The sequence below is a fragment of the Lynx rufus genome, unplaced genomic scaffold (genome assembly GCF_022079265.1).
Source record: "Lynx rufus isolate CCGP_SWC_20201006 ecotype Redwood Valley unplaced genomic scaffold, mLynRuf1.p SCAF_10, whole genome shotgun sequence".
Classification (NCBI taxonomy): domain Eukaryota; kingdom Metazoa; phylum Chordata; class Mammalia; order Carnivora; family Felidae; genus Lynx; species Lynx rufus.
In genome coordinates, this window is record NW_025814824.1 from 81,546,711 (window position 1) to 81,559,549 (window position 12,839).

The 12,839-nt window shown below is 40.6% G+C and overlaps 1 protein-coding gene across 1 annotated transcript; it reads right to left on the reverse strand.

The window, feature by feature from the left end:
• Positions 1–8,788: 8,788 nt before the first annotated feature.
• LOC124503792 (olfactory receptor 1L1-like) lies at positions 8,789–10,339 on the reverse strand. Its single transcript, XM_047069067.1, has one exon. The coding sequence runs from the start codon at positions 10,186–10,188 to the stop codon at positions 9,244–9,246; it is 945 nt and encodes a 314-aa protein (XP_046925023.1). The 5' UTR covers positions 10,189–10,339; the 3' UTR covers positions 8,789–9,243.
• Positions 10,340–12,839: the final 2,500 nt, after the last annotated feature.

Consider the following 12,839-nt stretch of genomic DNA (forward strand, 5'->3'; position numbering starts at 1 on the left):
CATAAAAATTTACATAGGCAGTAATTTGGAGGCAGTAATAATACCATCTAGATGTTCAGGTCTCCAGTGATCTGGGCTGGCAAGATGTTGGATTTTAGATTTGTAGGGAAGTATGGATGGGTTGCATGTCCTTTAGACTATCTTCTCTAAATGATTTTCCTTTAGAATTTTGATATAAACACCAAGTCCCTTGGTTGTCGCCTGAGCTTTGGCTGGTGTTTATTATTACTTGAGTACACATGAGTCCTATTCAGAGTTGGCAATCAAGTAACACACTGTAGTACTGAGAGCTGGGTTTGGAGTCAGATATTACAAAGCCACTCTCTAACTGGGGCCATAAGCAAGTGTCAGGGTCCTCACATGTAGAGAGGAGATAATATTAGTACCCATCTTCTTGGGTTCTGTGGAAATTAAGTAAGATAATACACGTAAAGTATTTAACATAATAACTAGTACATGATAAGTGTTCAATAAATAATAGTTATTAGTTTTATTATCCCTTTATAAAGCTGAGGGACATAACAAGGACTCGTGCTTACAAAAGAATGCCATCAGACATCTGCTTCCAGGTGAGCTGAGGTAGCATCCATTGAATACACTCAAGGACCCAAATAAAATGTCTACCTTAGACTACTTAAATTTTGAACTACCTCTCAGGTTCCAGTGTATTCCATACCAGTGCTTTTCAGATATCAGTCTATAGCCCATTATTGGTCCATGAGGAAGTTTCCATTGATCTTGAAGTTTTCAAGTGCATGCGGCAGGTCTCTCTCTCAGCTTTTCAGCCTTGACAGAAACATTGTACATGAATAGATTGTAGAGATAATTACCTATTTTAGTCCATCTGGGCTGCGATAACAAAAATCCCATAGACTGGGTGGCTTAAACAGCAAACATTTATTTCTTATAGTTTTGGAGGCTGGGAAGTCTAAGATCAAGGTCCCTGAAGATTTGGTGTCTGGTGAAGGCTGGCTTTCTGGTTCATAGATAGATGGCTGTCTCTTTGTTGTGTTCCCACGTGGTAGAAGGCGCAAGGGAGCTCTCTGGACTCTCTTTTATAAGGGCACTAATCTCATTCAAGAGGGCTTCACCCTTGTGACCTAATCACCTCCTAAGGCTCCACCTCCAAACACCATCACATGGGGGAATAGGGTTTCAACATACGAATTTTGGGAGGATATAAGAATTCAGTCGCTGTGTTATTTGAAGTATGAGCTTGGTGTATTAATTCATAGAGGTCAATAGCTAGGTGACTCACCTCCAGCTTTACCAAGCAAGGCTAACTTGGTTTCAATAAATTTCAGGCTACTTGCTATATACGGGCTTGAAACACTGCCTCACATTGTACACTAAGTGTATGGATTTAAGTGGAACAAATGATCCCATTAATAATCATAGTGAGATAAGATCCTGAATATTTCATATAAATGGATATACAACAATTAAATTTTTTAAATATTTATTTATTTTTGAGAGAGATAGAGGCTGAGTGTGAGCACGGGAGGGGCAGAGAGAGAGAGGGAGACACAGAATCAGAAGCATGGTCCAGGCTCTGAGCTGTCAGCACACAGACCAATGCAGGCCTCAAACTCATGAACCGCGAGATGATGACCTGAGCCAAAGTTGGATGCTCAACCGACTGAACCATCCAAGCGCCCCAATATACCACAATTTTTATATCCATTTGTCTGCTGATGGATAGCTTAGTTATTTCCAGTTTTTGACAATTTAAAACAAAAGCTTCATACACATGAATGTTTACAGCAGCTTTATTAATAATTGCCCCAAATGGAAACTGACAATACTTGAGTGGATAAACAAACTGTGGTACATCCATACAATGGACTATTACTGAACAATGGAAAGAAATGAACTATCAAGTCATGAAAAGAGACAGAGGAGCCTTAGAGGAAACTTACATGCATATTGCTAGGGGAAAGAAGCCAGTTTGAAAAGGCTGCATACTCTATGATTATAATTATATGACATTCTGGAAAAGGCAAACTATAGAGACAGTTCAAAAGATCAGTGGTTGCCAGGTTTTGTTTGTTTGTTTGGTGAAGGGGGGAGATGAACAGGTGAAATACAGAGCACTTTGAGGGCAGTGAAACTATTCTGTTGTAATCACAGCTCAAATTAGTGTTTCACTGGTACGTACACAATTTTAGTATGGAGAAAACATGTCAAATTGTTCTCCAAAGTAACTTAGCTAAATTATCCTCATATGGGCATTGTCAAAGTCCATCATTGTCCTCTACACTTGCCAACACTCAGAATTTCCAGAAATATTTTTTTTCCTTGCCAATCTGTTGTATGTGAAGTAACATCTCGCTATGGTTTTGATTTGTGTTTTCCTAATTACTCTTGAGGGTGAGCATCAACCACCTTTTTGTAAAAATCTTTCCAAAATGAATTATACATTTTTCTTCCTTTTAAGAGTGGCTATTAAATGTAATTTGACTTTTCTGATGGGCCATGGTCTCTATAAAGTCCCATCTTCCTTCAGGGCATAATAGAGTGTGGTTTTTGGACATTTTGCACTTCAAATGAATGGCCCCATCAGCAGGGTGCTGATATGTGTACCCAAGTCTACTGATACGTTGTAATACCAGTCAGGGGCCTGTTGGGGCAATTAGGGTGGAGTTAAAGTTGCTGAGCTCTGGCACGTTCTATTTCCTATGTCTTCCTGTGTCTTACAGAGTCTCTCCCCTGGAGCATGCAGCTGTACACATCCTGGCATGGAGTGGTCATTCCTAAATGGAGTGGTCATTCCTAAAAGGAATGGTCATTCCTAAACGCTGTTGCACAACAGAGTACGGAGTCTGTTGCCTCAGATAATCTGAGGAGCATGTTCAAATCCCCTGAGCCTCTTTCTGGTGATGCTGGTCAACTAGTCTGGGATGGGACCCTGAAGGCTATGTTTTCCAGATCTTTCTGAGAGTTTCCCCGGGAACTGCCCCATGGAAAAGGACATGGTATTTTGCTTAAGCCTCCATGTCATGAGGCTAACCCTTGTGGGCTTGTTGCTTTGATGCATCTGAATAGAGGTTTTGCTGGTACCTCCCAGACTGGCCAGAGGAAGGAAACTCCCTGCTCCATATCCACAGCTACATTCCAGAATCTTTCCTAGGTGGCCAGAGCACAGTAAAGAAAAGGATCACCTATTATGATATTACTAAAGATTCAGAAGTACTAAAAGAGAATTATACCACAGAGGCCACCTTACAAGTACAGCACAGGCCCCAAATTTCTCTAGGAACTCTTACCAGGCCAGTGACTTCCTGTCTTAACAGCGGACAAAGATATTTCACACCCCATCCCTGAGACAGAGGCCTTTTCCTGCCTCAGGGTCAGAGCCAAAGTGGCTTTCAAGACCCACAGAAGGAGGTATTCCCCTTACCTGTGTCTAGCTCCACACCCTCAGTGTGCTTAGCCATCTAGAATCAGTTTTTATAGTTCTGAAGGAAGGATTAGTGACTAGTATAGAGAACTCTCCAAAGATAGCCTGTAACACCAAGTTCGTAAACAACTACAAGTTTCAAAATACATTAGAAATTTTAAAACATATATGAACACATGACCAGAAATTTAATAAATTATCAGAACCTCATGTCAAAATGAATATACTAGAATTGAAACAGAGTTCTAAATAAACAGCCTAGAAAGTTCATAGTCTGGGTTGCGGGCTTTGAAAAGTCCCTTGAGGCAGTGTAGTGTAAACCCTGACAGTTGTTTTTTTTCATTTTTTGTTCAAGTGCCTGACTTAAGGTTGGATCGCCATGACATCCATTTCAAAGAAAGATCCACTTCAGACAAACACACTGTGAGCCACACAACCAGATAAAGAGAAAGGCCATCTCCCCTGACTGAGGCTCCTTTGTTTTAGAAGTCTTGGTTGATTTTTTAAAAAATTTCCTTTCTTTTCTTTCCTTTTTTAAAAAAAAATTTAAATGTTTATTCATTTTTGAGAGAGAGAGAGAGACAGAGTGTAAGTGGGGGAGGGGCAGAGAGAGAGGGATACACAGAATCTGAAGCAGGATCCAGGCTCTGAGCTGTCAGCACAGAGCCCGACGCAGGGCTCAAACCCACGACTGTGAAATCATGAGTCGAAGTTGGACACTTAACCAGCTGAGCCACTCAGGTGTCCCTTGGTTGATTTTGATAAAAGGACCAATTGGGCCACTTGCCTTTTCTCTTCCTTTGCTCTAAATTCCTGCTCTTTAGTTGTTGTTTTTTTTTTTTAGTTTTTTAAATGTTTATTTATTTTTGAGAAACAGGTTTGGGAAAAGTATGTTTCTGTCAAAGAACAATTTGCAAGAAGCTCTCTGAAACTAGTTGTGATTATGGGGTACTCTTAGGAGGCCTGAGAAACAGGACAATAAGGTGGCAGAGAGAGGCCACCTTTATATGGACAAAGGTTGTGGTTTAGTCAAAGGAGGGAAAGTCAAAGGAGGGAAAATGAGGCTGTCTTCTCCACAGGCTCAGAGATGCAGAGAATTTCTTCCCACTGCAGGTGAGGACTGAGCCAAGCAGATGACCAAGATGACCTTAACAGTTCCCCTCAGCTTGCATTAAATGGTAGCCTTCTTCCTGAATCTGGGACCCCAACATTCCTTTTATTAGAAAACTTGTAACTGTGAATTCTTTCTCTACCTCTTTGAGATATAAATCTTTTAAAAAACTTCTTGCCAGTTTCTCAACCTAGGCTTATCTTTCTCAAGGATCTGGAGCTAACTCTTTGAAATGTAATCATTTCACATGAGATAGTGCCCCATCTCCCAATGCCTGTGGGTGCCTTGCTCCAAGTTGCAAAATTGCCTTCTATCACCAAGAAACAGGAAGTTTATTTTCCCTTTGCATAAAGCCAATTAGCAAACACAGATGGTGTATGACTCCCCTAATGTCCTCTGGTACTTTTCCTCTGGCTCAGCCCAGGGCTTACAAACCCTTTCTTTCAGACGGAATTCTGTTCTTTCTCCCTATTTTGAGAGTTTTAAATAAAGTCTTCCTTTATTTGGACTGGAAGAATAAACATTGTTAAAATGTCTATACTACCCAAAGCAATCTACACATTTAATGCAATCCCTATCAAAATAACACCAGCATTCTTCACAGAGCTAGAACAAACAATCCTAAAGTTTGTATGGAACCACAAAAGACCCTGAATAGCCAAAGTAATGTTGAAAAAGAAAACCAAAGCTGGAAGCATCACAACCCCGCACTTCAAGCTGTATTACAAAGCTGTAATTATAAAGAGAGTATGGTACTGAGAAAAAAACACACACATAGATCAATGAAACAGAATTGAGAACCCAGAAATAGACCCACAAATATATGGCCAACTCATCTTCTACAAAGCAGGAGATGCTTTTGTAGCAGTCTCTTCAGCAGTCTCTTCAGCAGATGGTGCTGGGAAAACTGGACAGCAACATGCAGAAGAATGAAACTGAACCACTTTCTTATACCATACACAAAAATAAATTCAAAATGGATGAAAGACCTAAATGTGAGACAGGAAACCATCAAAATCCTACAGAAGAAAACAGGGATCAACTTCTTTGACCTTGGTTGCAGCAATTTCTTATTAGACATGTCTCTGGAGGCAAGGGAAATAAAAACAAAAATGAATAATTGGGACATCATTAAGATAAAAAGCTTCTGCACAGAGAAGGAAACAATCAATAAAACTAAAAGGCAACCGACAGAATGGGAGAATATATTTGCTAATAACATATTGGATAAAGTGTTAGTATTTAAAATCTATAAAGAACTTATCAAACACAACATCCTCCAAATAAATAATCCAGTGAAGAAATGGACCAGAGACATGAATAGACACTTTTCCAAAGAAGACATCCAGATGGCCAACAGACACATGAAAAGATGCTCAACATCACTCATCATCAGAGAAATACAAATTAAAACCACAATGAGATACCACCTCACACCTGTCAGAATGGCTAAAATTAATAACTCAGGATACAACAGATGTTGGCAAGGATATGGAGAAAGGGGAGCCCTTTTCACTGTTGGTGGGAATGCAAACTGGTGCAGCCACTCTAGAAAACAGTATGGAGGTTCCTGAAAAAATTAAAAATAGAATTAGCCTATGCCCCAGAAATTGCACTACTAGGTGCTTATCCAAAGGTTAAAAAAAATGCTGATTTGAAGGGGAATATGCACACCAATGTTTATAGCAGTGTTATCAACAATAGCCAAATTATGGAAATAGCCCAAATGTCCATTGATGAATGGATAAAGAAGATGTGTATATATGTATGTATGTACATATGTATGTATGTGTATATATATAATGGAATATCACTCAGTATCAAGAAGAATTAAATTTTGCCATTTGTAACAATGTGGATGGAACTAGAATGTATTATGCTAAGTGAAATAAGTCAGAGAAAGACAAATACCATATTATTTCACTCATATGTGGCATTTAAGAAACACAACAGATGAACATAGGGGAAGGGCAGGAAAAATAAGATAAAAACAGAAAGGGAGGCAAACCATTAGAGACTCTTAAAAAGAGCAAACTGAAGGTTGCTGGAAGGGAGGTGGGTGGGGGAATGGGCTAAATGGGTGATGGGCATTAAGCAGGGCACTTGTTGGGATGAGCACTGGGTGTTGTATGTAAGTGATGGATCACTGGTTTCTACTCATGAAACCAATACTACACCATATGTTGACTAACTTGAATTTAAATAAATCAAAAAAGGTCTTCCTTGCCTGTTTCACTTTGCCTGGTGCCAGTTTTGCTTTGATACATGCCAAATATGTGTTTCTCACATTTACCAATCAGATAAGACACTCATATTCCCTGGGATAGAAACTGAAACAGGATGGGAAAAAAATGAGTGCCTTAACTAAATCCTCTTCTCATGGAGGAAAAGATTGAGACCAGGAAAGCAGCATTCCCATCAGACAATGATGCTTACTTAAACTTTTTACTCTTAGATGTTCACTTATAATATAAAATTTTCCATCTCATTCTGAATTTTCATTTCTTGCCACTGGAAAAATATCTTCCCAAGGTAATTGAGACTGATATTTCTTTTAATCTCTATTGCCTAATAAAATTATAACAAAATGTCTAAATCTAGGACATTCTCTAGAGTCAGCCTTACTTGGACATATACTTTATTATAAAATACTACTGTTGCCAGTTGCGAACATGAGGAATTTGAAACTCTTTAATATTAAATTATTTCTATGAGGGGCGCCTGGGTGGCGCAGTCGGTTAAGCGTCCGACTTCAGCCAGGTCATGATCTCGCGGTCGGTGAGTTTGAGCCCCGCGTCAGGCTCTGGGCTGATGGCTCAGAGCCTGGATCCTGTTTCCGATTCTGTGTCTCCCTCTCTCTCTGCCCCTCCCCCGTTCATGCTCTGTCTCTCTCTGTCCCCAAAAAAATAAATAAACGTTGAAAAAAAATTAAAAAAAATTATTTCCATGAATTGGAAGTGACCTTGAATGTCATCTAGCTCAATTCCAGTCTGATATATAAAACGGCTTTGTACTACCCTTCTCCAGTGAGGGTGGATGTCACCTTTCAATAACTCTGACATTTGAGTTTCTTTCCTTATAGTGTGTTAGGAATTACTTTCCCCAGTCTTACAAATATTGTGTCTAGTTCTGTCTTCAAAAGCTACTCGGGGTAAACCTCATTACAGAGAAATATTTTTCTCACCTTAGAAAATAGATCGATAGATAGTAATGATGTCAGAAATACAGATACTTCCAGGGTGAATGACACCAAAAAGATGCTCAGAAGAGGCCATGGACCAAAAGCTGTCAGAGGAACAAAGGGAAGGAAGCCAGGGAAGACACAAAAAAGTAAACGTCAGTTCCATTGCACGTGGCTGGTCACCTGGAACATTGGACCTAAGTTGTTAAGTCAACCAGGTCCTGAGGGCCAACTCTTGATTCTATACTGTGTTCAGGACCCAAGACACTGCCAAGAGAGATTCCAAAAAAGGAGGAGACATTATATATTCTCTGTCTTGCATGCAAAAACTGTCTCTGCTGTTGGGGAGTTCCTAATCTTACAGGGAAGACAAAATGCACACACACAATATCACCTTAAGTAATTTCAGGGACGTTGAAATTGCTGAAAATTGAATAACTAATTGAAGATGTTTCTTTTTTTAAGTTTTTATTTAAATTCCAGTTAACATACAGTGTAATATTTGTTTCAGGTGTACAACATAGTGATTCAGCACTTCCATAGTGATTCATCACAAGAGCACTCCTTAGTCCCCATCACCTATTTAACTCATTCCCCACCAACCCCCCTCTTGTAACCATCAGTTTGTTCTCTATAGTTAAAAGTCTGTTTCTTGGTTTGTCTTTCTCTCTTTTTCTATTTTTCTTTTTGCTTGTTTGTTGTGTTTCTTAAATTCCACCTATGAGTGAAATCATATGGTATCTTTCTCTGACTGACTTCTTTCACTTAGCATTATACTATCTAGCTGCATCCACATCATTGCAAATGGCAAGAGTTCATTCTTTTTTATGGCTGAGTAATATTCCATTGTATGTATGTACCATATCCAATTGAAGATGTTTCTTAAATTACATAAGGATACTGGGAGCTTAGGTTTTTTTGTTAAATGTTTATTTATTTATTTTGAGATACACAGACACACACACACACAAACACACACACACACAGAAAGAGAGAGAGAGAGAGAGAGAGAGAGAGAGAGAATCCCAAGCAGGCTCCAAACTGTGAGCACAGAGCCTGACATAGGGCTTGATCTCACAAATGGTGAGATCATGACCTGAGCCAAGATCAAGTCAGATGCTTAACTGACTGAGCCACTCAGGCACCCTGGGAATTCAGAGTTATTGACAAGGAGAAATCTAGTCAAGAAAAATTAGTGAGAAATTTTTAGTTGCACTTGGAAGGAGTGGATAGGAAAAGGGAATGGGAGTAAGAGAATGAGAAATGGGTGCAAAGACCCTGGGTCAGTTAGGTGGCCCTAATGAGGTGGCTTTGATTGGTGGGTATATGATAAGATATATTATTATTATTATTATTATTACTATTATTATACTGTAAGATAAATATAAAATATTATGAATATATAAGACTTGGTGTATAATATTCTAGTCTGGTCACTTATACAATTTCCCACGAACACTCAGTTTAGGTATGCTAACTTCTAGCAACTTGGTATGTAGACCAGGAATCAGCAGAAATGAAGGCTCAAAGAAGACCTGCTTCTGAGTGTGCTCACGAAAGTGCTGCCTGGGACCTCCTGCCCATCAGCTTCCTCAGGCCTTGCTTCATGTCTTTGTTCCTCAGACTATAGATAAAAGGGTTCAGCATGGAGGACAGAACTGTATAGATGACTGTTGCCACCCTGTCCTTGATGGTATAGCTAGACAGGGGTCGGAAATAAACATAAATAATGCTTCCATAAAAGAGGGTCACCATGGTGAGGTGGGAGCCACAGGTAGAGAAAGCTTTACGCTTCCCCGCAGCTGAAGGGATCTTAAGAACAGCAATGAGGATCCGGACATAAGAGATGACAACACACATAAAGGGGGTCACCAGGGTTATCAATCCTTCTGTGTTAATTACAATTTCATTGAAAAATGTGGGGGAGCAGGACAATTTCAGCAGAGGGTTGATGTCACAGAGGAAGTGGGGGATAACATTGGAGTCACAGAAGGTGAGACGGTTTATCAGAAGAACTAGTAACAGGGAATGGAGGTCAGAGATGGAGCAGGAGAAGGCCAGCAGCAGCACGCAGCGGCGGTGGCTCATGGTGGTGACATAGTGGAATGGGTCACAGATGGCCACAAAGCGGTCAATGGCCATGGCAGCCAGGAGATAACTTTCTGTGTTGGCAAAAGCCAAGAAGAAATACATCTGGGTCATACACTCAGCGTAGGAGATGGACTTCTTCTCTGACAGGAAGTTCACCAGCATCTTGGGAATGATGGTTGTTGTGTAGCAAACATCAATGAAGGATAAGATGCTGAGGAAAAAATACATAGGTGTCTGGAGTTGAGTGTCAGAGCGGATGGCCAGGATGATGAGTAGATTTCCTACCAGAGTGACCATGTACATGATGAAGAACAGGGCAAAAAGTGGCTTCTGGTCCTCAGGCCGGGAGGACAGTCCCAGGAGGATGAACTCAGAGACACTGCCGGTTTGATTGACCCTCTCCATAATCCTGCATGTACCAGTGAATATGGAAAATTCCAGAACTTTCAATTCAACAAGTTCCAATTTATTCCTATTTCCCCAAGAATTCCTATAAATTGCCCATGATTCTGTCTTCCTTCCCTTCCACAAAAAGGAGTTGAACAATACAAAAGTTTAACCTGTGTTAAATGCAGGGACATCAGAGAAAGGATTTCCTTTCAGAAAGAATCCTTGGTGGACCTCAGTGATGCATGTTTCTCTAGCTCCCCATAAATGCTTATTCAGATATGTCAGGTTGAGGCTCATCTCTCTACCCTCCTTGCAAACAAAACAAAGTAAATAAACGACAACAAAAAACCCCAAATACCTATGTGAAACAGGTAAATATGAATGCTGACATAGGCGCACAGTGTTTATAGTCAACATTTCAGAGACAACATTTCATTAAAACTGGCAAAAAAACCCTCTATTATATGTGAACCTATTTATTAGAACACTCTTAAACACTGGGGATTTATGGCTTCACAATTATTCAACACCGTTGCATTAAATGCTCACTGGGAACTCAATTGCTTAGGACTGAACTTTGTACTGAGAGTACAAAGATGAGTCATTCTCGATTCCTAATCTTAAGGTGGTTATAGTCTAGTAGAGAAGAACTTTTTAAACAAATAAACACAATAAAATGCTACAGGTGTAGTGACAGGTGCACTGGAAAGCAATGAGCTTAGTGTGGTGTCTCTGCTAAAAGCACACATTTTGAAATCAGCTCCTTCAGGGGCGCCTGGGTGGCGCAGTCGGTTAAGCGTCCGACTTCAGCCAGGTCACGATCTCGCGGTCCGTGAGTTCGAGCCCCGCGTCGGGCTCTGGGCTGATGGCTCAGAGCCTGGAGCCTGTTTCCCATTCTGTGTCTCCCTCTCTCTCTGCCCCTCCCCCGTTCATGCTCTGTCTCTCTCTGTCCTAAAAATAAATAAAAACGTTGAAAAAAAATTAAAAAAAAAAAAAAGAAATCAGCTCCTTCATTTTCTGGGTGTGTGGTCTTGGACTGATTACCTAACTTTGATTCTTGATGTCCTCACCTGTAATATGGGGACAGTAAATACCTTCTCACCTCACCTTTACTTCACCCTTCTCCACTTGCTTTATTTAATTCTTTACTTCCTGCCAAAATCCTCTTGTCTGTCAGGTGTTCGGGGATGCTCTTGAAAGCAATTATTCTGTGTTTCTGGGCAAATCTCTCAGCCTTTGATTTTTCACTGTTTGACCACCCTTCACCTGAGTTTGTGAGACTTTAAGAGAGAACTATTTTTGTGTGCTTTTAGGATCTTAATGAGTATGCAATTAAGGCAAATAATAACAGGTATGCCTAAAACATATCAAGTCTTTGCTATGTATAAGGCACTGAACTAAATATGTACATTACTCAAAACCACTCTGAGCTGGCTCTCAACAGCATTCCCTTTTAACAGATAAGAAAATTGAGGTTAAAGTGTTGAATACTTTTCTCAAGATCATGCAGCCCACAAGGGCCAAAGCCTGGATCCCAACAAGGATGCTCTTAAACACCAAACGCTACCTCCTCACACTTTAGCAAAGCTTCAACAAATTTATGCCAAAAACAAATGGGCTGGGGTGTCATTTTTCACTGTAGAAATTTTCTACCTTAACATCCTTTTTCCACTAACTGATCCACTTTCAAAATCAATGTTGCATGGAGTCCTTTACTGTAATTGCTAGAGACAGGACCTCCTTCAAATCCAGTGTTGACTGGGGCTGTGTTCATGGAGCTATGGCAGGGCACAGGAAAACAAACTTGGGATGCAGAGAAAGAAGCTGTGGGTTTGAATTTTGGCCCCACTAATCACAATGTGTCTTTGGCAAAATCCCTTCCCTGTTCTGTTTCGCTCTCCTCATACATAAGACAAAATAAAGCCTGTTCTCAAGAGAAAAGTGAGGAAGATGCATGTGGAAGCAGTTTGTAAGCCACAAGCTCAATAAACATTTTGGGGGTGACTGGGAAATATCTGATAAAGAAGAAGCTGGTGGCTGGGAAGGAGAGGCGGGGCTAGACCAAATACAGAGGGGGAAGGGAAGGTCTTCTGTCTGTGACAACAGAGGGGGCTGGGGCTAGAAGCATGCGGGAAGACTGTGTTGCTGGAATCACAATCATTTTTCCATTTTTTTTTTCTGTCTAGTGCCCATCAGCATGGGCTTTGTTTCTCTAGGGATCTCCCATGTTTTACCTCATAAATATCTCTTGAATCTTGCAACCTTTTTCATCTCCCCACTCTGGTGAAAAGCCATCATTCCTGCCTAGATTATTGCAGTATTGTCCCCATGATGTACTTGGTTCCCACAGCCCCTCTGACACCCCCTCCGCCATCCATTCTCTGCACTGAAGCCGCAGTGTTCTTTTAATAGTAAAAATGTGATCACCTGACTCTTCAGGCTAAAGTCTGGGTTAGCTTTCTAGGGCTTCTGTAATAAAGTACCACAAACTGTGTGGCTTAAAACCATGGAAATATCTTTTGTCTCAGTTCTGGAGGCTAGAAGTCCACCATCAAGTTGTTGGCAGGGTTGGCTCCTTCTGGGGCTGCGAGGGGTCTGTCCCATACCTCTCTCCTTGGTTTGTGGATATTGGTCTTCTCTCTTGGTCTCTTCACATTGTTTTCCCT